Source organism: Salvia splendens, chromosome 14 (genome assembly GCF_004379255.2).
Source record: "Salvia splendens isolate huo1 chromosome 14, SspV2, whole genome shotgun sequence".
Lineage (NCBI taxonomy): Eukaryota > Viridiplantae > Streptophyta > Magnoliopsida > Lamiales > Lamiaceae > Salvia > Salvia splendens.
In genome coordinates this window covers 28,078,583-28,104,173 of record NC_056045.1, presented here as the reverse complement: position 1 = coordinate 28,104,173, position 25,591 = coordinate 28,078,583, and the positions used below count along the sequence as shown (strand labels likewise).

Below are 25,591 nucleotides of genomic sequence, written 5' to 3'. Positions count from 1 at the left end.
AAAGGGTTGAATTTGATATTTCAATCAACAAATCTAGACCAAATTTTGTACGAACTAGTTTATTTGAAAAGTAATAGGTTTTTTATGCATTTAATTAAAATATATGAATGCATATATACTACATGGAAAGTGCATAATATTGTGGTCATATATTTATAATTTGGGTATAATTTTTTTAGTTTTTTTAGTAAATCATACATGTAATTAGTGCATACTTTAATTCAAATTTTTAAAATAATAGAAAGGAAATTTAAATATAAAAACAAAAAATGAGGTTAAAGGCTAATAAATCTTTTAACTTGTCCACTTACTATATTTATTATTTTAATATATAATTAATACATTAAATTATTAATATAACCTTATTTTGGTTGTACAAAATTTAGTTATTAAAAGTTTGAAAATTTTGATGCGTGACGCATTGGGTGATTATTTACTTTTCGTACCTTTGTTTGGACTTTGGTGTAATATTATTCATGTGAACACTTAACAGGTCTATAATTTTGATTGAGTATAAATTGTTTATTAGTATTTGTTATTGATTTAATAAAAAAATTTATTTAAAAAATTATACTCTTTCGTCCCACTAAATATGCAACATTTACATTTTTTTATGCGAAATTTTATCTGATAAAGTATTATTTTGTGAGTTAAGTGGAAAGAGAATAAAGTAAAAGTGAGAAAATGTGAGATAAAGCTATTTTCATTTAGAAAATTTATTATTTTTAATGGAAAAATCAAAAAGAAAAGCGTTTTTAATAGGATAGAGGGAATAGTAGTAGTATTTTTTTATGACTATTATATTCTATACAAATTAATAAAGAAATATAACAAGCTACTATCATAATATGTGTGGCATTTTTCTTTTATTTGTTGCTTGCAAGATTCCATTACATGTATTATTTGAAATAGGTGGCAATTCAAGTCATTTACGCATTCCACAAATTTCTGGTCCTATAATTGGACTTTGTAACAATTTTCCTAGCCTATCTTTTTCATTACTTGAATAAATGGTAGCTAATCCATTATCCATATATAGACTTACCAGACCTGAAATTACTTTAGCGGTACTCCACATTTATATGAATTAATATCCACATAGTACAATTTATTATTGAAGATAATTAATATAATAATCTTCTGATAATCTAATGGACTTTAAACGAAGTCATCAAATTTAAGCGGTCCAAATTCTATATGATCAAACATATCCACTTAGATGTCTCTACATCGATAAACTAAAAAACAATTAAGTAGAATAAAAAAATGTAGTAATACAGTTTAGTTTATATTAAAACATGCACTACATAGTTTAATTACAGCATGCTAAAGTATGGCATCGTCATCATCATGGTGTATTTGTACAAATTTAACATTACAACCAATGGTATTATAACATTTAATCTGACCTTTCCTAATTCCTACAATATGTTGAATACATATACGCCTACCATATAAACAATCTAAACATGTGATCTTAAGCTTCAAACAATTGCGATAGAATAACGTGTAGTAGAGATCACATGATTTCCTAGCTAATCTGGAATCTACTTCACAACAGCAGATGCTATCTTTCTGCCTCCATTAATCTTCTTTCAGCCGCAATGGCAGCAGCAACCGAAGCTGGAAGATCACTCAAGCTTCCAACCGGCGTCTCGTCTTCTTTCTTGGCAGCAGGAGCTACTCTGAAAAGGGACTCCACGTCCTTAAACGTTAAACATGGCTGATCTTGGTTCTTGCGATTCCCACTGATAAATGAACTCGTATTCTTACTCTTATTCAGTTTATATATGCTTTCCTCAACGGTGTCTTTCACCTGTCCATAAGTAAGCAAGAAGGGGGTCAGCAATAGGGCAATAGACATGTCTTTTGCAAATATTGAATATAAGAGAAGATAAAGCACATACGATGAAACGATGCACGAGTGTTTTATGCTCCTGTCCGATCCGGTGCACTCTACCAACTGCTTGTGCTTCAGCTGCTGGATTAAGCAGCGGCTCTACCATAATTACATGCTGAGCTTCCAAAAGATTTAGCCCATTCGCTCCATGTTGGATTAAGAGTAGCAACACTTTGGGGGACTCGGTATCTGTATTGTCTCCTGGCTCCTTATTGCTTTTTATAGCATTGCTCTTCTGTCCTGTGAAGTTTCTGATAGCAATTTGTGATTTCCTAGAGTCACACCAAGACAAATTATAATGAGAAAGTAATCAAGTGATTTTCTTGTATTAATGTCACTGTGTAAACTTTAAGAATCGTCATCTTAGGCATGAGAGAAGAACTTCATCTAAATGATGTGATAAAACTCCTATTTCCCTAAAATGCGATTCCAGAAATGCAAAAGATACAAAGAAAGCCAAAGATAAATGCGACCAAACTATAGGTTTACCAAATGACAAATCATGTTGTGCATAAGATCAAATAGCTCGAATTACCCAAAAACAGCTTTTACTAAAAAAAGCACATGGAGAAGCACCTACCTTCCTCCTTTCATCCTGACAAAGCTTATGTTGTTGGCAGCAAAGGCATGCTGTAACACATCAAGGACGTCATTCCAACTGGAAAAAACAAGAAACTTTGCCCGGGGTTCTGTAGAGCTGATCCACAAAATTCTCCTTGTCACTGCTTCAATCTTTGAAAGACAGTGATGCATTGTCAGGGAAAAATCAAATTGAAAGAAATTACCGAAGAAACAAAAAAAAGCAGATTTTGCATCTACAAGGCCAAATCAACCACAAGCTTGACAGGCATGTTTAATATCAGTCAAGGTGGTTATAAATGACATTACCTTCGTACTGTATGAACCTTGGACAGTAATAAGAGTTTCAGTTTTGTCATAAGTGTGGCGTTTTACATCCTGTCTATCATCAGCAAATGCAATATTTCCGAAATCAGTGGCACGCCGGCATGATGGGCATATTACCCTATCATCATGATTGAATTTTCCAGGTGAAATCAGCTTTCTCTCCGTCATCACAAATAAACCTGGTAGCTATCTATTGATTAGTAAAGTTCCATTTGTAGTATTTTACTCATTTATTAGTCATGAGGTAGTTAGAATGCTTCCTGTTCTTAAGCATGTCCCAGATTATGAAAAAAGAGAATACAATACTTTACAAGGATGTGATAAGGCAATCATCATTCTTGCATGAACATTATTTACGCAACAAAAGAGGAATATGTTTGATGCAGACTTACATTTACAACAAGTGACATGGCCACATTGAAACACCATTTTTTGACTACCAAGCTGCTCTTGACAAACTGGGCATGATTCTCTACTGAATCCATTTTCTGAAGGTATTATTACTTCAGCTACAGTTGAAGCACTAAAGCATTTTGGTTCGATGTTCTGTGTAGATTGTACTAAACCCTGTCAAGCAAATAGCAAATATATAAATTAGCTTCTATCAATAAGAAATCCTATATGGCACAGTGATTATGTCATATGTTTACTTATGTAGATAGCTATATCAAGTATATTATGTTGCTCCTCTCCTCATAGTGTTGTTGAGTATCTGATGCTTTGATATGTTTGTAAGGACATCACACACACAACAGTTTTGCTTTGTAAGGAAATTGATCATCAAAGTAGGAACAAGGAGAAAAAACCAATATGCTGCCAGAAAGCAAAGCTCTGTAGCTACCTTTAAATACCTTAGATGTCCTTTTATACGTGACAATGCATCTAGAGCTAGAAATTTTTCACCAGAATTTTCAACACTAGACATATCCAGCTCTTCTGGACTTAAAGCCTCAATAGACTTATCATCCTCATCTTCTCTAAGGCGCAACCTTGAGGTAGCCATCTTTATTTCATCATGAGCACGCAGAACATGTGCCTGAGAGACAGCCAATGATCTTGCTAGAGCATACTCCTTGCGAAGTAACTGAGAAGGCAGATGAAAAGAAAGCTTGAGAGACCAAACAATATGAGTTTCCTAACCTTAATTAGCCAAAACATATTAATATGTGTCCAAATTAAGTGCATTTTGTGCACATTATGAAAGAGAAATGCCACCATCACAAAGGGATGGTAATGCAAAAAATATGTAGAAAAATCTGGATGAAGTTCTCCAAACATCAAAGATGAATGAAGAATTTTCAAATCTATCATGGATGTATCACACAGATTAGACAGACAACTGAGGTATGCGTGCATTACTTCAAGAAGATCAAGCTGCTTTCTGGCGGCTGAAATGCTGTCTCTTCCTAAGAATCCCCTGGAGTTGTTTCTGATTATTGTCAGTGCAATCTCCATATCAGAAGGTGACTTAGAGACCTGCAAGAAAAATATTATGAAGGATGAAAATGGAAGAGTTCTCTCCATGCTGATATAGTACAAGCATAAAAATCATGGCATCCATGTAATGCTACCATCAACGAAGCAACGCAATAAAATATGATGATCTGTGTCTGTATAGAAGAATTAAATTAAACCATCTGGAAGATGTCAAAAAATAGTGGGATCACACTCATGCACTAATCCTAGTCCAATGCCCAATAGAATTTCCTACAACTTGTGTAGAGAGATTCTAGAGCAGGTTGTGCAACCATCCATTTGTGTATATTCCACTATTAAGTCTAGAGTATTCAAGAGGACAAAGTGTACTGTTGGAACAAGATGACCATTGTTCATTAGGAAGTGAAATTGAAACTGTTTTGTTTGTAACCAAAGAATTCTGAGAATTTCAATTGATTTAGAGAGAATTTTAAGGCTTATTTCTTACTAAAATTTCCATGCCAAGCACTTAGCACACAACAACGCGTCAATAGGACAAGGATTCACATGAGTCTTTTTAAAAGGCATTTACTTTCATATATCATATCATTAATGCCAGAAAAAAACAATACAAAACAAGTAATGCAACTACGAACCGTCACTTTCTCCATCAATTCCCTCTTCTTTCCATTATCTTGGTAATCAGAAGTCTTGTCTTCTCGTGACAAGTTCCAGTAGAATTGATTTAGAGCAGATTGCTTTTTTTGCATATTCACTGCCTCTTCTGCTGAGGTAATCACCTCCCCGTTATTACTTTTGTTAAGACGGAACAGCCTAGCTTCATAAACCTGATAAGAAGCAATCATTATGAAAGAGGTAGCAAGGCAATGCATGCCATAATATTTTAGTGAAATGAAACAAGTTACGAAAATTTACAGACCTGAAATATTTCATCCAACTCGCAATGTGTGCATGCAGGGCCATCAAAGTTAGAATTGCACTTCTTACAGTATCTCACCAGTGCAATGTCCTCTTCTCTTGGATTTTCCATTGTTTGGTCAATTTTCAAGAGTCTATCAAGTAAAGTTTCTCTTGACTCTTCCAATGCATCCATACCAGTTTGAATGTAATATTTTAGAGTTGTTATGCTGCGGAAGCTGTTGGAAAACACAATATGAATATTAGTGTTATATGAAATCAGCCTGTAACAGCTCTAATTATAATTGGAAAAAATTATAATCCACAGAAAATATATGAAGTAATTATTATTAATTCATGATAAACACTTTCCAGCTAATCCAGTATCCCAAGCAACAATATAAATATGAAAGATTGTCAAGGTTAAGGTAAAGAAAACATGTAGAACCAGGAACATAACCATTACTAACCAGGCTGGAATCCTTGATTTCTTGTTCAAATTCCCAGAAAGCGCTTCTCCTATTTTTTGCGTCAACATACTCGATAAATCCTTGTTTTGTTCAATGTGATGCAAGGCATCCAGCCACCAAGTTGCATGCTGATGCTTCCTTTTTTTAAAAGCTTCGTAGACCTGTTCATATGACCTCCTGAACTCTTGTTGAGCAATGGTTAACTTTGAAGTAAACAATGACAAGAATTTTTGTTTTAGATCCTCGCATGATCTTCTCAACCATTGAATATGTAGTGAAACATGAGGCTGAATGCCAGGATTTGTTTCACCATTTTTCAATAAGCTTGACGGAACATTAAGTAAATCATCAGATACAGCTCCCGAACAGGGATTACATCCACTCATTTCTTCCTTTTCAATAAAATCATTATCTTTCTCTTCAACACCAGATTCTGAAACTTTCTCACAATTTTTTGAAACAGACTTCTCCTGTGAGATAGTATCAGTGAGGGGTAATGCTTCGGCAAGGTTATAATGAATGTGAATATTCAACAGAGGATCCAAGCGGAAATCATCACGGTGCTCCTTAACTAAATCCAGTGCCTCTTTATATAATAATACAGCTTGCTGAAAATCTTGCTTGATCATTGATATACCAGCAAGTCCGTTCAATGCAACAACTAGTTTCCTGAGGGCTTCCTCGCCTTCTACCTTTGTCTTTCCAATAAGAACCTGCAAAAAGAAAACCAAACTAATAGACTAACATTACTGCAATATAGGCAGGGCCCCTTTTCTAAAATGATAACTTGCGCTCATATTTGACCCACCGACAATATCTCTTCCATGGTCATGGGAGACTTCTGCAAAGAGCGTAGACCAGAACTTCCAACTTGAGGATGACAGCAAGCTTGACGAAGCTTTAGGAGTGAGTTAAAAAGCTTGGAAGCTTCCACGTTGGTGATGTAACGTTCAGTTAAGGCGTCAGATGACGAGGAATCTGGACAGGAATAACATTAGGATCGGGTTAGGTGAATCTGGAAAGAGTGGGAAAATATGTGAAGAACTAAAGATAATCTAAAAGGAAAATACTTACCTGCTGTTGTTTTGTTTCTGACATCATCCTTAAAGCTTTCAACAACTTCACGGGCATCATCCACGCAAGTTTCATGTTGTCTCTGGTAGAAGTGCTCTTCAATTGGTGAAAAAGAGAGCCAAGAGACGCATTCCTCCTGAGGTGGAAGTTGTAATTCATCCCAAACATGAACTTTCGAAGACCTCCACATAAGTTGCTTAAAGAAGTTGTGTGTGAAAGCCATAGCTCTACCATCTCCCTTCTGCAATATTAGAGAAAATTAACAAAACTATAAACCAAAATTTAGCAACAACAATTATCATGAATCTATTCACAAGAAGCACACACTACCAAGCACAATACAAGGCCCACACATGAAAAAAGAAATGTGCATTATTAATGTGACCAAAAATATCTAGAAGTAATTTTTAATAAGGTGTGTCAAATATTGTGTAGCCAGAATGACACGGGAAAAGCATTAATGTTACGCATATCAACAGTTTCATTGAGAAGAATCAGCACCATATGTTTCATACCTCATACGGATTAGATATAACATCAGTCCACCATCGGAGAACATCAAAAGGACTTGATCCAAGGAATCTCAAAAGCCCATATAGATCGTCAAGTTTCCGTTGTATGGGGGTCCCTGTTATACACCAACGATGTTTTGCATGTAGACGCAATGCCAGCTCTGTTGCTGCAGCAGCATTGCCCTCCACCATTTGAGCTTCATCCAAACATATTCTCCACCATAAAACTCGGGTCAGAAGAGTTGGAACAACTGGGTATCTGTGAAATAAACCAACAAAATAATGTAATCAACAATACTGTAATGCCATGGCGACGGAATCTTAAACACAGAAAAGAACACACAGGCTGTTCTGAAAAATAAAAGAGCGCGCGCGCGAGAGAGAGAGAGAGAGAGAGATACTTATGGGCCCTTAGGTAGAATAATAAGAGGAAGAGAGGTGGTATTGGAACTTTGGAAGGCCAAGGTGGAATCTTGGATGGTAATTATTTACCAAAACAAAAGATTAATAGCACCTTCTTGCAAAGATACGAGTACCAGAAAATGTATTTCCTTAGGCTGAGGGCCTGGACTGGGTAATACAGAGAAGGAAAACTATCCTTAGCAATAAATGCTTTAAGCAACAAGATGATGTCATCATAGATCATTTAGGTTGGTTAACATGGATTTGTACATTCTGGAACTGAAATAGAGCTTCAGATAAACTCTTGAATGTGGTTATGCTACCATAGAGGAGTGTATTGTGCCATAAATTACCTCTTCTTGTATCTCATAAAACGCCGATCCCCTTCATGTCTCTCAGAATCATGTGGCAAATCCTCTTTTAGAACATCATAAGTTGTCAAGACAATGTCAGCACTTAGAAGTTCATCTAAGTCAATAACAGGTTCATCGGAGAAGGATGTCTGTTTAACTCCTCCATAAATGCATATTCTCAAAGATCCAGGATTTGTATGTCTGTTCAGGCAATGGAAGACAACAAAATAGAACATAAGCCAACAAAATTAAACAAAATAAAATCAAATGTCCGAAATTTTTGTAATCCTGCATCTGAGTAAAGCTAGTACACCATCCTAAAACTCCATGAGCATATATTTCATAATTAGTAGGATTGAGAATAACTAATATTGAAAAATTGATGGCTTATATTATGAGATACTTCACATATTCACCTGACTCAGTTTCTTTGCATAGTAAAATAACATGCCCAATCCTTCAACACATAGCATTACCTTTTATAGAAGACCAGGCTCCAAGGAGTTTTGGATATACCAGACAGATTGAACAAGATTAACTTAAGTTTATTACTAATTAGAGTAACAGTTCAGGCGATTTCAGTGTATGGTATATACACTTGGCTTTAGCATGGGCAAAAGGGCATACTTCAATCAAATCACATTGGCTTGTGGAGTATATATTCAAGTCAGTGTGGATCAAAGTGTCAGTAAAAGTGCTCACCTAAATTCAAAGCAATGGTAAAACTCAAAACAGAATGTCAAAGCTAACTGTTAAGCAAGATAAAAAGGGCCAAAAACCCATATTTTGCATAACTTCAAATACATACACAGGCCGAAGAACAAAACAGTTACCGAAGAATTTCAGCATGCCACTGGAGCAATATTGGAGTTGGACAAACGATAAGAGTTGCACCTGCAGCAATTGGAGATTCTATGGCCTGCATCAGGGAAGAGCATGTCTGACATATGTGCTCTTTGTCCATTTCCACTACTTCAGCAACCTTCTTTCTTTTCCTACTCTTCCTTGAGTTTCTGACTGAGACCTCCTGGCATTTTTCTCCAGCATCAGCTCCTCGAGATTTTGAACCTTTTCTTTTAACTGAATACCCAACACAATCTGCATGTTGCCATGCATCACAAACGTCACATTGCACCCACATGCCTTTATACTTGTAGCTCTCCGTGACAGCACCACATAAGCACTCGACCCGCTCCCTTTTCAGTCTTTTCAAATTACAATTTTGAGATGTTTCAACTTGCATTGGGTTATCCGAATCAGTAGCAACTTCAGACGATGGCATTTGGTGAGCGAATATACAAGAGAGCACCTCAATAGTTTTCCCAAGGCCCATCTCATCTATATTTCAGGATTGCCGACAACAAGGGCAGACCCATTAGTCATTCTTATTTTCCAAACAGACATACAGATTTTGAATTGAGCACTAAAATGGTAGTTCAAATACATAAATGAATGGAAAAGAAGGATATTATTCTTTAGAGAATGAGAATGGAGGAAGGATTTAAATTCTCAATGTAAGGGCCAAGGGGACAACTTTTTACAGATTACAAATATCTGGAAAATAACTCATCAGAGTTACAGGAAATTCGGTATTCCCTCCGTTCCATAAAAATAGACTACTTTTGTCATTTTGGTCCATCCCTTAAAATTAGACTAGTTCTAAATAAGGAAACTTTTGAACAACTAAACACTACTAATAGTGCGGACCCCACAATCCACAAACCCTACTTCTACTACATTTTCTCTTTCTCTCTCTTACTTTAGCAATTGCGCATTAAAACTCATGTCATTTCAAATTGTGCTATTTTTGAGGGACGGAGGGAGTGAGGTTCTTTAGGTGCATGTTTGCATATCATATAAAAAAGAAAAGAAAGTAAAAGAAAAAGTAAAGAACAAATAAATTATAAACCATAACTGAAGTAAAGAAGCATTAATTCATCTTGTGATTTAACAATTTGAGAATGTCAACATACCAGCGAGAATCCCTCCAGAAACATATGATGCGGAGCAGGTACCATGTAATGAGACGTTTCCACTGCATAATATAATGTCTCTCATTCATTACATGTGGTACATTAACAAATATAGAGATCACTTAAGTCTCTGACATTTTGTTATACAAAGATTGGAAAACAAAACCCACTCAAATTACACCTCTGTACGAATTGGCTACTAAGTCTCAGCAATTAATATTTGAGCGTCGGTGGTAGTAATAACTAGTAGCAATAGTAATAGCAATGATAAGGATAATAACAATAGTAACAAGTAGTAGTACTATAATAGGAGTATTGTTAACAACAACAAGAAGAAAACAATTTAGCAGAGCCTAATAATTATGGCAAATCAAAATTCGAAGTCAAGAGATTTTGTTACTATTGGCAATTTGGCATCACAAAAAAAAAAAGATGTTCTTTGAGGAACTGAGGAACGCACCTAAAAGGATTGTAATAAATTCTTCTAGATGTGTCGATCAAATTTAGAGGCATACATAGAGGAGCTATAATCTGACTTCTTTCTTTGCCACCTAAATGCTCGAAATCACCTTTTTCTCTCTTGACCATCCAGTAAGCTGCACGATGCTGGTATGGTCGTAGTTCAGGGAGCAAGCCTGGAAGGTTATCCTCCAGCATTGGTGCGTCCCTGTTGCAAGAAAATGAATCAGGTCAACTTCAGAAAAGATGTACTGCAACCATCATAAAAGGAAAGTCCAACTTCCAAAAAATACTTTGATGGCTTAATAGCTTCATAAAAGCGAGAGACTTCAAACTTCACTTGTTGTCTTGATGCATGAGTATCACCATCAGCGACAAGAAGCTCGTCGGCTTCCATATTCATAACATCATTATATCCATATCTAGCCTCTGAAGTCATAACTTCTGGCCGCAGCCATGACATAACATTCATCATACTTTTCTTCCAGAGCTGCCTTGTATTATCGAGGAGGGACTCACACTCATCAAACACACTCCCTAGAATCTCAACCCGGATAGATACAGATGGCATGCCCTCCGAAAACTCGACTCCTAAAACAGGCCTAACAGTCAAGTATCTCAAACTAGTCAAATGCACAAGCCCTGTCACTCCTTCATCACTCCCATCAACAGTTCCAGACGCCATTACCACATCCGTATCCGCTTCCTCAGCCGTGCGTTTCATCACAAACTGCAGGCATATGTCACTCTCCCGCAAAACCGGCCAATTCCCTAATTTCATACGAACGAGATGCTCATTCACATTGCTCAATTTAAACCTCAAGTAGCACCGAGAATCGCTGTAAAACTCCTCAGACAACTTGTAGCCGCAAAACTCCTCACTCACCGCCAAATTCATCAAAACAATTTCAGAGATATCGTAATGCTCCACACTACCCCAACTAGACTTATCCATTTCGACAAAAAACTGTTCTTCAGCTGCAGCCAATCCATCCTTTCCGTGATGCGCAGCGCCATCTTTGTTGAATTCTGATTCAGACGTCGGTGCTTCTACCGCTCCCCCAGTTCTACGTGGCCGAATTTGCTTCCTCCTACCCATGACTACCACAGCCGGAAAATAAATACGAATAAACACTCAATCACTTACTCAACAGCATAAAACAGAAGCTTCGATGGAATGGCGGCGTGGAATAAGCAGAATTCAGTTTTAGCATTGAATCCAACAAATATCAAATTTTCAGGAATTCATGATATACACAAACACAAACTGTGTGTGTGTGGAGCAAAGGTTAGTTTGAGTGAAACCTAGAAATTTAGTGAGAGTTCGTTAATTTGGGTAAATATTTTGGGGATGAATCAAATCCTTAACTAAATCTGTTCTTTTTTTGGTACGGTGGCAAATATTAAATCAAATTTAATGTAAATTTAATAAAGTAAATAAAAAACAATGAGAAGAAGTGGTAAATTATTGTCAGTGGAAATGAAACAATAAATAGATAAAATCAAATTTTGATGGATAGACAAAAATAAGAAAACAAAATTATTTTTAATTTTTTTGAATGGATGAAGTAATTTCTCTGCCTCTGCCTCCGCCTGCTATCACTTCGCTTTCAGCAAAAAGCAGCCCATTTTCCTATTGGGCTTGTCTTTCTATTTTCACGGCCCATGTTTTTTCTTTTAGTATTTGGTCGATTGTCTACGACCTTCTTCAGCGAGGGAGAAATGTTCGTTACTATTTATAATGAAATAATGAATAAATAATGCAATATACTAGAAACAAACATGTATACATAATCCCTCCAATTTCATAACTATACTAGTATGACTCAAACACACTATAGCAATATAGCCAACAACACATCACATTGCAGCTCACACTCATCCTCGTTTGAACACTTTGCTCGGTGTCGAATACCCCATTAGGCGATGCAGTGGAGAATTCGACAATGGCGGCAGCTCTTCTATCTCCGAGACCGATGTAGTCGCATTCTTCCTCGTCACAGTTCTTGATGAAGGACCAGCTGATTCAACGCCTTCCTTTGAGTTTGAGACACCTTTCAGCTTCCGATCCTCATAATAACCGCCTCCAGATGACATCTTTCTGTCGTACGAGTTTCCCTTGGCTCGATCAATTGAAGGTATGGCGGCTGAGGCCTCTCCCTCGGTGGAGCAGCTCCTACAGAATGACCGCCCGTACTCATCAGAGTACGACACAGATTCAACATGTTTGCAGGAGATAGATTGGGGCGCCGGTTCCATATTTCTCCGGATGTTACCATCACTGTAGTCACCGGCCTCACTAGGGGGAGGTGCACGGGCATCAGCAACGTATGGAACGAGATGAGTTCCCTTCACGACCGAAAACTTTATAACCTTCCCACAAGCATTGCACATCAGCTGATGATACCTTTTCTTGAATAGGAGAAAGTCCACTGGCAGCTGGAGCAGTTGTGAACAATGGTAACAAGTGATAACCGGGGCTCCACCGGCTATGGGACGGAGGTGCCTCTTGGCTGCACTGTATTTCTCCCTCAACTGCGTCCGTCTGATCTCATCAAGCCTCTGGTTGTCAGACTTTGTCTCACGGCCCCATGATGAGGGCTCAGAGGTTGCATAACGGTGGGGGCTCAAAGAGTTGGAGCTACCGCAGCAGTTATGGTCAGCGTGGATGGCACGATGGCCATTTTTACGGTGTTGCCAATCTTGCTGATTGCAGTGCAAACAAGAGCAGCTAGCTTGGTGTCGAAAATGTGCAGCCTCGCCCGAGAAAGCCATTCTCCTCTCATTGTATCTTTCACCATAACCCTTGGCACGATCGTTTCGCCTGTTACATGGACCTGAATGGCTCACATCTGCATACATTTCCCTTTCAGCTTCTAAGTAAGGAAGAGCATTGAATTGCATCCTCTCAAGCTGATCCTTCAGATGATGTACCGTTCTCAACAGATCGAGTTGCTCTGGATTCGAGTATGAAGACTTTTCGGGTAAGTCGAAAGCTGAATGGGGTGGAAGCAAATTGTGCCGATGAACTGGAGGTCTGTGTCCAGCAGTGTGATCTCTCGAAGGGAATGGTGCTCTCGAGACATCTCCTTGTGAATTGAGTCTCATCCTATTCTGACCTCTGTGCCAAGGGAAGTGCATTTCACGGCTCAAGGGACTTGTTGCCCGATGAGCCCTCTCTGCTTCACTCTTCGCCACATTGTTCCCACTAAATCCACCATTTCTGAGCTTTTCTCTGGCTCGGATATGTCCCACATCGTTAGCCTTTCTCGAGGGATGTGAAAAATGTTCGCGGACTTGATCATCAATTCCATCGTAAGATGATTCACTACCATCATAAGCATAGTAGCTCCTGCTGTTCTGATAAAAAGCCGCGGGTCCATGCCTAACGTTGATCTCGGAGCTATGGTCACCGAGATGTGAACTTCCCAGTGTGTCTGTAGAGTTAAATCTCTCAAAAGTACGTGCAACTTCTCTTGGAGAACCATCGAGCTGTTCATCATCAGTCGTAAGATAGAATGACACGAGACTCCCTCTTGAGGGGCTCCTAGGAGCGTGAACTGGAGCACTGGCTTTAGGACTCATGCTCCTTTCAGCAATCGGGCTTCTAGAAACAGGAAGACCTCTGGAGCCATCACCAACTACCTCAGCTGATGTTGATGCGATGCTGATTTCATGAGATATCATCGCAGAAGGCGAAGTTGGTCCGACATGCTTAATTTCACCACTAGATTCATCGTTTAAGAAGGTCCGAGTCGTTCCTTCATTTTCTGGTAGAGCATTGTTTTCCGCAATCCTCTCCATCAAGCCACTCTCTTGATCTTCATATTCAGGCAAATTCTGAACTTCATCAACAAGGCCGGCGCCTTTTGTCCAAACTTGTTCTGATTCTCCATCTTTCATTTGCTCTACATGTTCACTGGATTCTTGGGTATATGCTTCAGCCTCGAGACTGATCTCACCCGAGCTAGGTAGTCCATCCAAAGAGTTTGAACCGGCAGTCCACTCCTCATGGTCATCAGCATTGCTTCGACGTTTTTGAGGGCTTCTGTCTAAAGGAGTTTTTTCCGATGATTCTTGAACTTCTTTGGGAGAAGTTTCACAGCTAGAAAGACCCTCAGAAGCACCTCTTTCGCGAGAGACTTCCATAGAGTCGTCACGTTCATCTTCAGATTTACCTCGATATCTTTCAGGACTTCTGTCCAAAGGGTGGTTTCTGAAAGATTGTCGAACTTCTGAGGAAAAACCTTCACTCTGAGGACTAGTAATGTCAGGTGAACCAGGAAGGCTGTCGGAGGGATCTCTGTTGTGAGAGAGTTCCACATAGTCGACATGCTCATCTTCAAATTTGCCTCTATGTCTTTCAGCACTTCTGTTGTTTCTTAAAGATGCTCGAACTTCTGAGGAAAAACCTTCAGTCCGAGGACTAGTAGAGAGAGCATCTCTGTCGTGAGAGAGTTTCACAGAGCTGTCAAAATCATCTAGACGTCGTATCTCGCCTTCATCTGGCGAAGATTCAACTTTAGGAGAATCGGTTAAATCAGCAGTCGAGCTTCTGCCTTCCATCCCTCCTGAAACATTACCCTGTTGGCCTCCTTCTGCAGAATCTGTTTCTTGTGAGGGTAATTCAGAATGGTTAGTCTCCGGATTTCGACGTTTAGCTGCATACGGATGAATCACAGGAGGAATGTAAGTTAAAGAATAACAATCACCTAAATGAGAGTAGTATATATGTAAAACAATTACCTTGGAGAGTAATACCACACCCTCCACATTTGTACATTGGAAGCTCTGGCAACTCTGGTAGAATCTTCCGGCACCTTGGGCATTTAACGAATCGAATTTGTACGTTCCCTTGAGTAGTCATGTTTCACCGGTACTTCACTCCAGTTGAACGGTCACAGTGCCAAAAACAATTTCTGATACAAAGAAAACATTTATACATAAAAATCAGACCAGAATACTTGTAGCGAAAACAAAGAACATATATTATGTACGGGCGATATTTCAAACTCCGAGCAAATATAAAGGTCATGAATACAACTTTATGCCTACGAACGAAAGATGACTCCAAATCTGCTTAGTCTGAAAGCAAGGAAGCTATAAGTAATCCGATTAAAACATCATGAGAAGTTCACTTCGAACTCTGTAAGGGCATAAGAACCGTTGTACTTGTATATAAACTACTGGTTCTTTCCTAATATTTCCTTGAAAATCAGAACACAACGAGAATGTAGATCACACCACCACAGGACTAAAACGAGCCCACATCTAAAAGCAAGAATCCCAGTTTACCATAATCTTTAACTACTCTTAGCAATTGAGATAATAAAAACAACATGGTGTTCAATGATAACAGCAAGTGACAGCAAAGGATGTGTGTTCATATCAAGTTCATTTGACGGTGTGAGTATTCAATGGTGTAGTTCGACATCTTGGTATTCAGTCCCACAAACGACGAAGCATACACTATGTTTTGCTACCATATAAAAGTATAAAGAAAGACAAGGAAGGCTTCAGTGAAAGACAGTACAATCTTCAGAAACAGTATGCAGATTAAACATAAGTTGTGCTAAAGCATCTTCAGATAGATTTTGTTAACTTATCTAACAATATCTCTTACACAACGTCTGCCCTCTCGGCCTTAAGAACTCGAGAAAGCAGAAGCAAGAAAAGCAGACAATTCAATCACAGCCAAATTCTTTCACACAATCACAGATCTATCCATTTTCAACAACACTTTCATGAAAAGATCCATCTTTAGCATAGATTCTATGCACCTAAACCACTAGAGCTTAAACAGAAAAAAGCATCTAAAACACATTAAATTCATCCATAGATTTCGAAATGGGAAGAAAACAAATTCAATTCCATTCCGAATATATTCGAACCAAGAACTCACATTCACACCAAAATTTAAACAAACCCCAGAAAAAAAAGGGAGAAGCTTTCAAGCTTTACAGTGCAATAAAGGAATGAATAAATTCTCATTCTGTTAAAAGTCAAACCAAAACCAGTTTCAGTGTAAACGGATCAACTCATTAATCACCAAAATTTTCATTAAAATTCAGAAACCACACCTTGATTTAGCAGAAATCCACCTCCGCACAAATACCAAAGAATGCAAACTGTAAGGAAGAGGAAACAAACAGCTTAAATAAAGTGAAAATCAAGAGAGAAAAGAGTCAACGTATGTGAAAAGAAGAAGCTATTGAGAAAAAAGGTCAAAGAAACTCATGAGAAAAAAAGGAAAAACCTTTTCTTCAACGGCGAGTGGTTTCCATTAATTTTCCACCATTCGAGCTTTCTGTCATTAAATTTCTTCTCAAGATAAAGACAATGATGGTTGAAGTCTTGGTGGTGCCGTGTGTGGAAAGATTGGCAGACTCAAAAGTCGAATTCTTGAGACATTATTATGGGAGTCGAAAACATGAATGTAGGAAATACACAGTAGAACACACGTAATCAGCACGCTCTAATCTTGGTTATGATTTGTGAGCAGTGAGTCGGTTGTTAGTTGAAGTGAAAGACACATTTGTTAGAGAATTTGAGTAGCTGTGGTTTTTATGGCTTGCAGCTTTTACCAAGTCAACCTTTTTTGTTTTTTTTTTTTAATTATATAGATATAAGTATATATTTTGTTTTATTTCTGCTTATGGAAAAGATAGGCCATACTCTGTTTTTCAGTTTTGTTTTTCTTTTCTCGAAAGGTTATGATATTTATAGTAAATATCCTAAATTGGCCTACGTAAGGTTTAAGGTATCATCTGGCCACTAAAATTAATTTATTGTATTTTATTTTCCTATAGATATTTTACTGTATAGTACTATTAGTAGTATTAGCTTCATCTTTCTCTTTTCAACGATAGCATTTTATTAAATAGTTATGTCTAAATACATATTTTTACTTAATTCTTCAAATACAACATAAAATTTCAATTAATAACTTGTAGTAGTTAATTTACAAGATATTAGTATCATCGTGACTAGCTTAAATTAGTAGATATCCAGTCAATTTAACTTAGTGCATCACTTTGAATTTAGTGTTAACCACTAAAGTCAAAAACTCCGCGGGTTAAGACTGGCTGGCGATAGAAGCGTGAATGAGTGGGCCCGGCCACACCCCACCGATGACGGCTTAAATCCGCGTCGGCCCACACATTCAATGAGCCAGCCCAGCCGACCATCACACACGTCACCATGACTTCATCACCCTCTCTCAGTGACGTTCTCTTAGAGCGTCCACATCCGTGCTCTTGCCAACGAGCACGGATATGGGTCCGGACCCACTTTTTCTGCCTGCTCTTAGGCAAGAGCACAACACCCACCTCTTCCGCAAAGACGAGCACAAGGTCCCACCATTCCATTATTCAATTTAAATAAAAACATTTCCACAAAATTAAAATACATTAAAAATACCCGGAATAATATTACAAAATACATTAAAAATTACATAATTAAAATCCTAAAAATAAAAATTACATAATTAAAATTATAAAAATAAAAATGGATGATGGATGTGTGTATTTATAGATGATTTTGGGGGGAAAAATAAAAAAAATATAGAAAAACGGGCAAAAAAACGGCCATTTTTGGGGGATTGTGAAAATATTTTTTTTTTTTTGGTATTATTTTTTATTTTTAAAAAAAATAAAAAAAATGATTTTTCCAACGAATATGTCGTTGGCTAATCAGAACGCACCACGTCGCCTGCTTGCTGGCACGGACGTGCTCGATGCATCGAGCAGCGCCGTGCCAGCGTCTACGTGCCGTTGGCACGGACGGACGGACGCGTCCCTGCTCGCCGATGTCGATGCTCTTATATTCATAACAATAATTTAAAAATAAAACTAATAGTTTGACACAACCTGAACCTCCCCATTTTTCCAGCTATGTGGAGTAATTTTTTCGACTGGTTACTTGGTTCCCTTTTTGCAGCATTTCACATTTTAATCCAGCTTCTTAATAGGTGATTAATTTATAGTATAGCTAAATCTCTCTTCTCTATAAGTTAGTACCAATTGTCTTCTCTTTCAATCTGCAAAGTTCAACTAGTTATGGAACATATACAGACTCTCATAGTCCACACAACATCTCCTACACTTGAAACCAAAGCGGATATATGGAAGACCGAAACATCCAAGGCGTTTCAAGACGAATGCATCTGCCATCTTGCTCAGTACAGGTAAGGCCAGTGAACACGGGTGCAGAGCTAAAGACACTATGCACAATCTCAGCAGATTCTGTTGAAATCGAGCATTCGTGTACGACTGGCCTTGCTGCTAAGATGAGCAAGGAGGAAAAGGTCAGTTTTCAACTGAGAACAGCTCGGGATATGCTAAGAACAGATCACTAAAACGAGCATTCATTCATCATCATGCCTTTATTCTGTTACAAAGTAGTAGTTTTACAAGCTAAAGCAACTGAGTAACCTTTCCTAACAACTATCTGTGGCTGTCAATTCAGCTTTAACTACTTAACAGAATGCAATAACAAAACAGATTCAGCTTCTACTGTCTTTGTTCTTCCGGCTTTCTTTCTTCTTTCTTCCGCCCTTCATCTTCGCTTCGTATATTCACATGCCTTCCCCTTCAGCTTCCGTGTCCTCAAGGAAGCAATTTTAATGGGAGAGCAAGTTTGTCATCCATACTTCCGTAAGCTTCCTTCACCTTCGCTACGAGCTTATGAAACCAAACCAGCAGCCACTTCAATGGATTGAATGCACAAATCAACATAGTGTGCAGACCACCGAACTTGCACCCAATTTGGCACAGTAGGTCTCCTCCCTATCAGCTGACCCCACATCAACATCAAAATGCAGAGAAAAACTCCTTGAATCACCAAACTCCTTTCCAGAAACTGCAAGGTCTTCATTCACAGACATGATCAAGTCTTTCACCATAACTAAACCATCAATCATATCTCCACAAAGAAGGTTAGACAATTCATGCAGGCGGATCTCTCCTTCGTGTGATTGATTTCGATTGTATTACTACTCCATATGATTGCAGTTTGCAGCCAAGAAATTCAACATGTTTGCATAGGTCTTGCTTGAACAAGTCTATCCAGATCATGTGGAATCAACTTTGACAGAAGAAGAAAATGATTTCAAAATGTCCAAACTGAATATTTCAAGTATTCCAAATAAAAACAATCCATCTTGTGAAGAGACAATCATTAAGATAATATTGAACTACAATCATTTGGCTCCAACATCATAGCCTCACAAGTCACAACTATAAAAGCAGTGTCAAACTGGACATGAATAAAGAAATATATGTAGTTCTGAATCTCCAACTACAAACAACTATCCAAGAATGTAATAAGACAAGTCAACTATAAACCTAATAAATAACTAATACATACCCCACCCTCTGAGATCAATTTTGGGCCATTTCTCCCCTTACCAATTTTTTTTTGCCAGAGCTGTCTGCTTAGAAAAACCAGCCACTTGTTATATTTTAATATTTTTTGCTGACATTGGCCTATGTTTCCTCTATATAAGCACAAGTAATCTCACTTTTAAGACCATCCACAACTTCCAATACTCATCTCAGCTCAACCCGACTCGACTCATATCTTTCTTCACGGTCTAATTAATGGCGACCAAAGCCTGCCTCATCGTTTCACTATGGATTTCGTGTTTGCTAGCCACTAGCCATGCCACCACCTTCTCTTCTCTCCAGAGAACTATCGTCCTCACGGCTTCACCTCAAGCCGGACAAGGTAACCAACGAACTCCTCTTTTCTCAATATCTCATATGCGCTGATGAAATAAAATACGAGACTTAACTCACGCATCCTAAACGTAAAACATGTCTAATTAGTCTTATTTTTCCACAAAACAATGCAGTTTTGAAGGCCGGAGAGGATAACATAACCCTGACATGGTCCCTTAACACCACCTTCCCATCCGGGACTGACTCCACCTACAAAGACGTCACAGTAGAGCTGTGCTACGCTCCAATCAGCCAGAAGGACCGCGGGTGGAGAAAAACAGTCGACGAGTTGGCTAAGGACAAGACTTGCCAGCACAATATTGTCAAAAAGCCATACACTTCTTCTAACATCACCTTCACCTGGACAGTGAGGAAGGATGTTCCTGGTGCCACGTACTTTGTCCGAGCCTACGCCCTCGACTCAGCAGGCAAGAAGGTAGCCTTTGGGCAAACCACCGATGCTCACAAGACGACCAACTTGTTCGAGGTTGAGGCAGTCACCGGACGCCATGTGTCACTTGACATTGCCTCTGTTTGCTTCTCTGCCTTCTCCATTTTTTCCTTGTTTGGATTCTTCTTCATGGACAAGAGGAAGTGAAAGTCATCAAAATGATCAAGCATGTTTGAGTTGTGATTCTTGTCTGTTTTAAGATACACAAGAGATAGAGTTATGTAATATGCCATATTTGGCTAGACAAGAATCTTATGAGGCCTAGGAATAAGGATATGGATATGATCATGTATGAATATGATGTACCAAGAAATTAAATGAAATACTTTTAATTTATCTTTGTTTTATTATCTTTTCTTTGAGCATTATTTCACAGAATTTCCAATCAAAATCAAGAAAATATGCATAGATGAGAATGATGACTCCAATCAAGTTCTTGATTGCTATCATCAATGTGATATGTACGGATGAACAAAAAACAAGATAAGGACTTTGATAATAATATTTATTTTATCAAAGTGATATGTACGGAAGAAAAAATATCTGAAATTTCATACATTATTTATTTTGCCAGAGAGGTGCATGGCACTTTCCAAAAGTCAAATTATCATATGGATTTGCTAAATGCTGACTAGAAATATATAAAATTGAGTTTAATAATCGGACTTATATTGTTAAAAAAAATATTATCTCACCTCCCAATGCTGTCACCAGCTATCTCAGATCAAGATCACTCCTAAAATTTCTGCAGTCGTCAGCTGCTTAATTATTTCAAAGTTCAACTCTCCTCACTGTTAAATGGATTATAAAATGAGTAAACAACATGATTTTTTTCTACGTTGCATTATTTAAAAAAAGGAAAGTAAACTGCAAGAAGGAGATACACATCAAAATCAGTCTCACAAGGATGGAGAAAAATGGTCAGTTTTTCAAGTAAAATAAAATATAATCAAGGCAATAAAATAAAATAAAATAAAAGTCTTCAGAAAGCAACTCTTCATATATCAAGCAGCAACATTTTAGTAGATTAATTTGAAAAAAGACAAAATAATATCTAATATTGAAAGAGGAACATAATTCAGCAACATCAGAAAAGCAGAATCAGTTTCTTGGTTTACTTCAATCAAGAATCATACACAACAAAATGAACTGTGTAAATTCACATATATTCAAGATTCATCAATCCGATATAACCATTTATGAGCTTTCAATCATCTTGATTGCACATATATATATAGAACAGCTAAGATCAGGCGTCGGTAAATCTAACTACAGAAAACCATCTCCTGACTCTCCATTCTATCTGCACCAGAGAGCAATAATCTATCATGGAAAATATCAATAGATCCAAAAGCATTAGTACCGGAAGGGCACTCCAACGCTGCCTCCAGGACGCGATGGTGCACGCCACGGGAGTCGACTGAGTGTCCGCCTCTGTGATCGTGTCCACCTAGACACACTTTCACACAATTATATCTATGTATCACTTCCATCACATCGTCATAATTCCACAACAGCGATTCAATAGACGATGCACCGGGGTCTAAAGGCAGATGGCAGCAAACCACGACGTTCTGGTTTAACTTCGTAGCCTCCTCAAGAACGTTATCTAGCCATTCCATCTGTTCTTCCCCGACTGCTCCATTGAACATCAGGAACCTTCTTTCGAGACCAACGAGCCCGTTAGGACTGTTCTTGTCTGAATTCGGATTCCTCTTTTTTAGAAAGTTCACAGCTTTTATGGTGTTCGGGTGATCCTGTGGCCAACCAATAGCGCTGATGTCATAACCATCGAGGACTACAAATCGGACTTCTGGTATTGGGGAAAAATCATAATAGGCGCGGCTGTTTTGGCTAGCAATGTTCAACAAGGGAAGGAGCTTTTCGCGGGAGAGATTGTAGAGACAGTGATTGCCAATCATGTGATGCACGGGGCCATCAAAAGCACCAAATTCATCTATTACTCTTTGAATGGCAGCTAGAGAATGCTCTTTTGGGCAGAAGCCATCAATGGTATCCCCAAAATTAATAGCAAAATTCACCTTCTTCTCGTTCCAACTCTGAACTGCTCTTTGCAACACGAGCAGGCTGTGCCTGTAATAGCGAGGGACACCAAGAAACGAATGGCCATCTGGAATGTCAGCATACTGGACATCTGCTATCACCCCAAAAGAAACAAGAGGCTTCTTCTCTTGTGCAGTGACAATCCCATTTTCATGGCTCATTGAGGAGCAAGAAACCCCAATCCTAGTAAACTCTGGGAAAACAAATCACAATTATTGTTTTTCCAAATCCTCATTCAGATCACACTCAAAAGTAAAAACAGATAAGTTGAAATTAACAATATAATGGTTGCAAAAAGTTGTTTTCCCAAATTCTCATTCAGATCACATTCACAATTACAGTTGTTCCAAGTTCTAATTTCGAATTATATACTCGCAACAAAAAGCATAAACCAATACAAGATCATATCTTTACGTGCTTCAAAAAAGACCACTTTACCAGCTCCACAGCCTAAACGATAAAATTAAATTTGATTCTGATTTTTACTGAAACTTCCCAGACCAAGAACGCACAAGTAAATTGGGATAAAATATGGAGTAAAATAGAGGAGAAATTTAGCACCTTAAATTGGAGTGGAGAAATCTAATTGTCTAATGATTTTCTTGGTAAAGAACCGGAAGAGGCTGGCGGAGAGAGAGAGAGATCATATTTGTATCAAGAAAATGAAGTTAAATTAATGATTAATCTCAATATATACAGTAAACAAATAAATCTATTATCTGATGGTGTTTTATACAAAAACAAATTTTACTAATAATACAGTGAATCAAATTTAACTTCTAATTTAAAAATATTGAAGTTAAAAAAAGTGAATACTAGAATGTCCTAACTTTTGGATTAATCAACTCTAATAATGAATTACTATGAATCCAAACTTTTTAGATAGTACTTTTGGAAAATTGGTTCTTTCTACACATGATATTATTTGTTTTGCAATAGCAAAATTAGAGAGGTTTGTAACACATAGAAAGGCATCTAATTATTCGACCAACTTCATTACCAAAGAAGGGATTACAGATGAGTTTCACAATGAATTTGATATCTCAATGAATTTGTTTCTCTTAATTTCTATGCTGCAGCCAAGCCAAAGGGCAAACAGCAGATATTCACAATGAATCCATCAATTGAAAACCATTTCTTGATCTCCCATTCTGTCTGTGCCAGCCACGAACAAGCTGTCGTCGAAGATATCAACCGAGCCAAATGCATCCGTTCCAGGAGGGCACTCCAAGGCTGCAGCAAGAACCCGGTGATGCACGCCATGTGAGTCCATCACTTACCCATCTCTATGAGTATGGCCAGCCAGACAGACCTTCACACAGCTGTAACGGTGTATCACCTCCATAACCTCCTCGTAGTTCCACAACAACGCAGCAAAAGATGTTGCACGAGGATCCAGAGGCAGATGGCTGCATACCACGACTCTCTGGTTCAACTTTGTCGCATCTTGAAGGACGCGATCCAACCACTCCATCTGTTCTTCCCCAACAGCCCCATTGAACTGAACGAACCTCCTAGGCGGCCCAACAAGTCCCTCGGGACTATTCTTGTCCACATTAGGATTCTTCTGTTTAAGAATGTCGATGGCTTTTAATCTGTTCGGATGATCCTCGGGCCATCCTATGGCGCTGATGTCGTACCCATCAAGCACCACAAACCGGACCTCTGGCACAGGGGAAAAATCATAATACGCGTGGCCATCAATGTTCAGCAAAGGGAGCAATTTTTGGCGGGGGAGATTGTAAAGACAGTGATTGCCTATCATGTGATATACATTGCCACTGAAGTTGCTAAATTCACCAACAACCTTCTTAGTGGCACTCAAGGATTTCTCTTTTGGGCAGAAGCCATCAATGATGTCCCCAAAGTTAATAACAAATTTCACCTTCTTCTCGTTCCAACTCTGGACTGCTCGCTGCAGCACAAGCAGACTGTGCCGGTAGTAGCGAGGAACGCCAAGAAACGAGCGGCCATCGGGAATGTCAGCATATTGTACATCTGATATCACCCCAAAGGAAACAAGAGGCTGCTTCCCTTGTGCACTAACAATCACATTCCCATAACTCATTGAGAAGCAAAACCTAAAAACCCTAAACAATTGGGCAGAAATGGAGTAGATTATAACTACAAGTTAAATCTTCATTCACATTAAATTATGCAATTCAGTAACCCTAAAGTCCAGTAAATTCACATCTGAACAAATGAATCAGCTACTAGTACTAATAATTGTGTTTCCCAAGCTCAAATTTTCATACAGTTCTCACTAAAATCAGTAATGTCATGAAATTTAGAAAATGAACTAAAACAGGCATTTGGTAATTGAGATTAAGGTGCAGCCAATAATGAAAACGGAATGTCGGAATCGATCTATGCAAATTCTTTCATCAAATTAGACAGTCCCAACCCCCAATTTCATTTTTCCTAGTGGTAAACTGAGTTTTCCAAGCCCAAATTTCGAATATTATCTACAAAAGGTGGGCTAAAACAATTCAAATTCTTGAACTAAATTGAACAGTCCCAGTTGAAACCAAATCCAAAGTTATCGAGCGATGAGAAAGACTTGTTTTTTTTAAATTTTATTTTTCTAATACTGCGTAAAATAAAAACAGAGCTACAGAGATCAGAAAGCAAGAGCACGATTTGGTTAACAGTGCATGCAATAATCTTTACTTAGTGGAGACTCCTCTTCTGCTCCAATCGTCTATCTCGAGAGAGAGAGAGAGAGAAGAGAGAGAGAGAGAGAATTAGACAAAGTGGGAAATCCTTCTGACGATGACCATATGTTTTGGTTGGTAAGTTTCTAATAATCATAATTGATTTTTATTGTAATTTAATTATACTACGTACAATTATTAAATTGGGTGCAATGTCAGTATCTAAAATAAATGGATTCGTCTATAAAGCATGATAGTACTATTTGCTTATTTGCTGATTAAAGGCTGATATAATGATTGATATTTTTTTAGTGATGTTT

At 38.1% G+C, this 25,591-nt stretch overlaps 5 protein-coding genes across 8 annotated transcripts; 1 reads left to right on the top strand and 4 right to left on the bottom strand.

Moving 5' to 3' along the window:
• Window positions 1-1,267: 1,267 nt before the first annotated feature.
• On the bottom strand, window positions 1,268-11,738 carry LOC121765128 (E3 ubiquitin-protein ligase SHPRH-like). The gene is made up of 18 exons (XM_042161163.1): window positions 10,677-11,738; window positions 10,385-10,591; window positions 9,925-9,986; window positions 8,785-9,289; window positions 7,952-8,152; window positions 7,200-7,455; window positions 6,685-6,925; window positions 6,419-6,588; window positions 5,611-6,323; window positions 5,163-5,379; window positions 4,879-5,070; window positions 4,166-4,282; window positions 3,648-3,890; window positions 3,199-3,373; window positions 2,789-2,985; window positions 2,481-2,632; window positions 1,908-2,172; window positions 1,268-1,816 (listed from the first exon to the last, which is right to left on the bottom strand). The coding sequence occupies exons 1-18, from the start codon at window positions 11,480-11,482 to the stop codon at window positions 1,568-1,570; spliced, it is 4,968 nt and encodes a 1,655-aa protein (XP_042017097.1). The 5' UTR covers window positions 11,483-11,738; the 3' UTR covers window positions 1,268-1,567.
• Window positions 11,739-12,125: 387 nt separating this feature from the next.
• On the bottom strand, window positions 12,126-16,926 carry LOC121766184 (protein ENHANCED DISEASE RESISTANCE 4). Its single transcript, XM_042162537.1, has 4 exons — window positions 16,640-16,926; window positions 16,464-16,511; window positions 15,130-15,302; window positions 12,126-15,044 (listed from the first exon to the last, which is right to left on the bottom strand). Exons 3-4 carry the CDS (start codon window positions 15,248-15,250, stop codon window positions 12,262-12,264), a joined length of 2,904 nt encoding a protein of 967 aa, XP_042018471.1. The 5' UTR covers window positions 15,251-15,302; window positions 16,464-16,511; window positions 16,640-16,926; the 3' UTR covers window positions 12,126-12,261.
• A 1,815-nt stretch (window positions 16,927-18,741) lies between these two features.
• Window positions 18,742-20,900, top strand: LOC121763558 (high-affinity nitrate transporter 3.2-like). Its single transcript, XM_042159600.1, has 2 exons — window positions 18,742-20,109; window positions 20,237-20,900. Exons 1-2 carry the CDS (start codon window positions 19,983-19,985, stop codon window positions 20,698-20,700), a joined length of 591 nt encoding a protein of 196 aa, XP_042015534.1. The 5' UTR covers window positions 18,742-19,982; the 3' UTR covers window positions 20,701-20,900.
• On the bottom strand, window positions 20,544-23,291 carry LOC121763557 (manganese-dependent ADP-ribose/CDP-alcohol diphosphatase-like). 4 transcript variants are annotated; one of them, XR_006042448.1, is made up of 4 exons: window positions 23,179-23,291; window positions 21,917-22,810; window positions 21,249-21,344; window positions 20,544-20,678 (listed from the first exon to the last, which is right to left on the bottom strand). XR_006042448.1 is itself a non-coding variant. In XM_042159598.1 (2 exons), the coding sequence occupies exon 2, from the start codon at window positions 22,776-22,778 to the stop codon at window positions 21,819-21,821; it is 960 nt and encodes a 319-aa protein (XP_042015532.1). In that variant the 5' UTR covers window positions 22,779-22,810; window positions 23,179-23,291; the 3' UTR covers window positions 21,585-21,818. The 4 variants fall into 4 exon arrangements, 1 of the variants encoding a protein (XP_042015532.1); XR_006042449.1 differs by having other exon boundaries at window positions 20,552-20,675; XR_006042447.1 differs by having other exon boundaries at window positions 20,609-20,743.
• Window positions 23,292-23,587: 296 nt separating this feature from the next.
• Window positions 23,588-25,377, bottom strand: LOC121763377 (manganese-dependent ADP-ribose/CDP-alcohol diphosphatase-like). The gene is made up of 2 exons (XM_042159387.1): window positions 25,288-25,377; window positions 23,588-24,698 (listed from the first exon to the last, which is right to left on the bottom strand). The coding sequence occupies exon 2, from the start codon at window positions 24,683-24,685 to the stop codon at window positions 23,894-23,896; it is 792 nt and encodes a 263-aa protein (XP_042015321.1). The 5' UTR covers window positions 24,686-24,698; window positions 25,288-25,377; the 3' UTR covers window positions 23,588-23,893.
• Between the last annotated feature and the right edge of the window lie 214 nt (window positions 25,378-25,591).

Bases quoted from the DNA above. Each gene is read 5' to 3' on its own strand.
- LOC121763557 (XM_042159598.1), bottom strand. From the start codon at position 22,778: ATGAGCCATGAAAATGGGATTGTCACTGCACAAGAGAAGAAGCCTCTT.
- LOC121763558 (XM_042159600.1), top strand. From the start codon at position 19,983: ATGGCGACCAAAGCCTGCCTCATCGTTTCACTATGGATTTCGTGTTTG. The intron at 20,110-20,236 runs GTAACCAACGAA...AAAACAATGCAG, and splicing joins TTCACCTCAAGCCGGACAAG to TTTTGAAGGCCGGAGAGGAT.
- LOC121763377 (XM_042159387.1), bottom strand. From the start codon at position 24,685: ATGAGTTATGGGAATGTGATTGTTAGTGCACAAGGGAAGCAGCCTCTT.
- LOC121765128 (XM_042161163.1), bottom strand. From the start codon at position 11,482: ATGGGTAGGAGGAAGCAAATTCGGCCACGTAGAACTGGGGGAGCGGTA. The intron at 6,926-7,199 runs GTATGAAACATA...CTAATATTGCAG, and splicing joins TTATATCTAATCCGTATGAG to AAGGGAGATGGTAGAGCTAT. The intron at 2,633-2,788 runs GTAATGTCATTT...TGTCTTTCAAAG, and splicing joins AAGGTTCATACAGTACGAAG to ATTGAAGCAGTGACAAGGAG.
- LOC121766184 (XM_042162537.1), bottom strand. From the start codon at position 15,250: ATGACTACTCAAGGGAACGTACAAATTCGATTCGTTAAATGCCCAAGG. The intron at 15,045-15,129 runs GTAATTGTTTTA...ATCCGTATGCAG, and splicing joins GTGTGGTATTACTCTCCAAG to CTAAACGTCGAAATCCGGAG.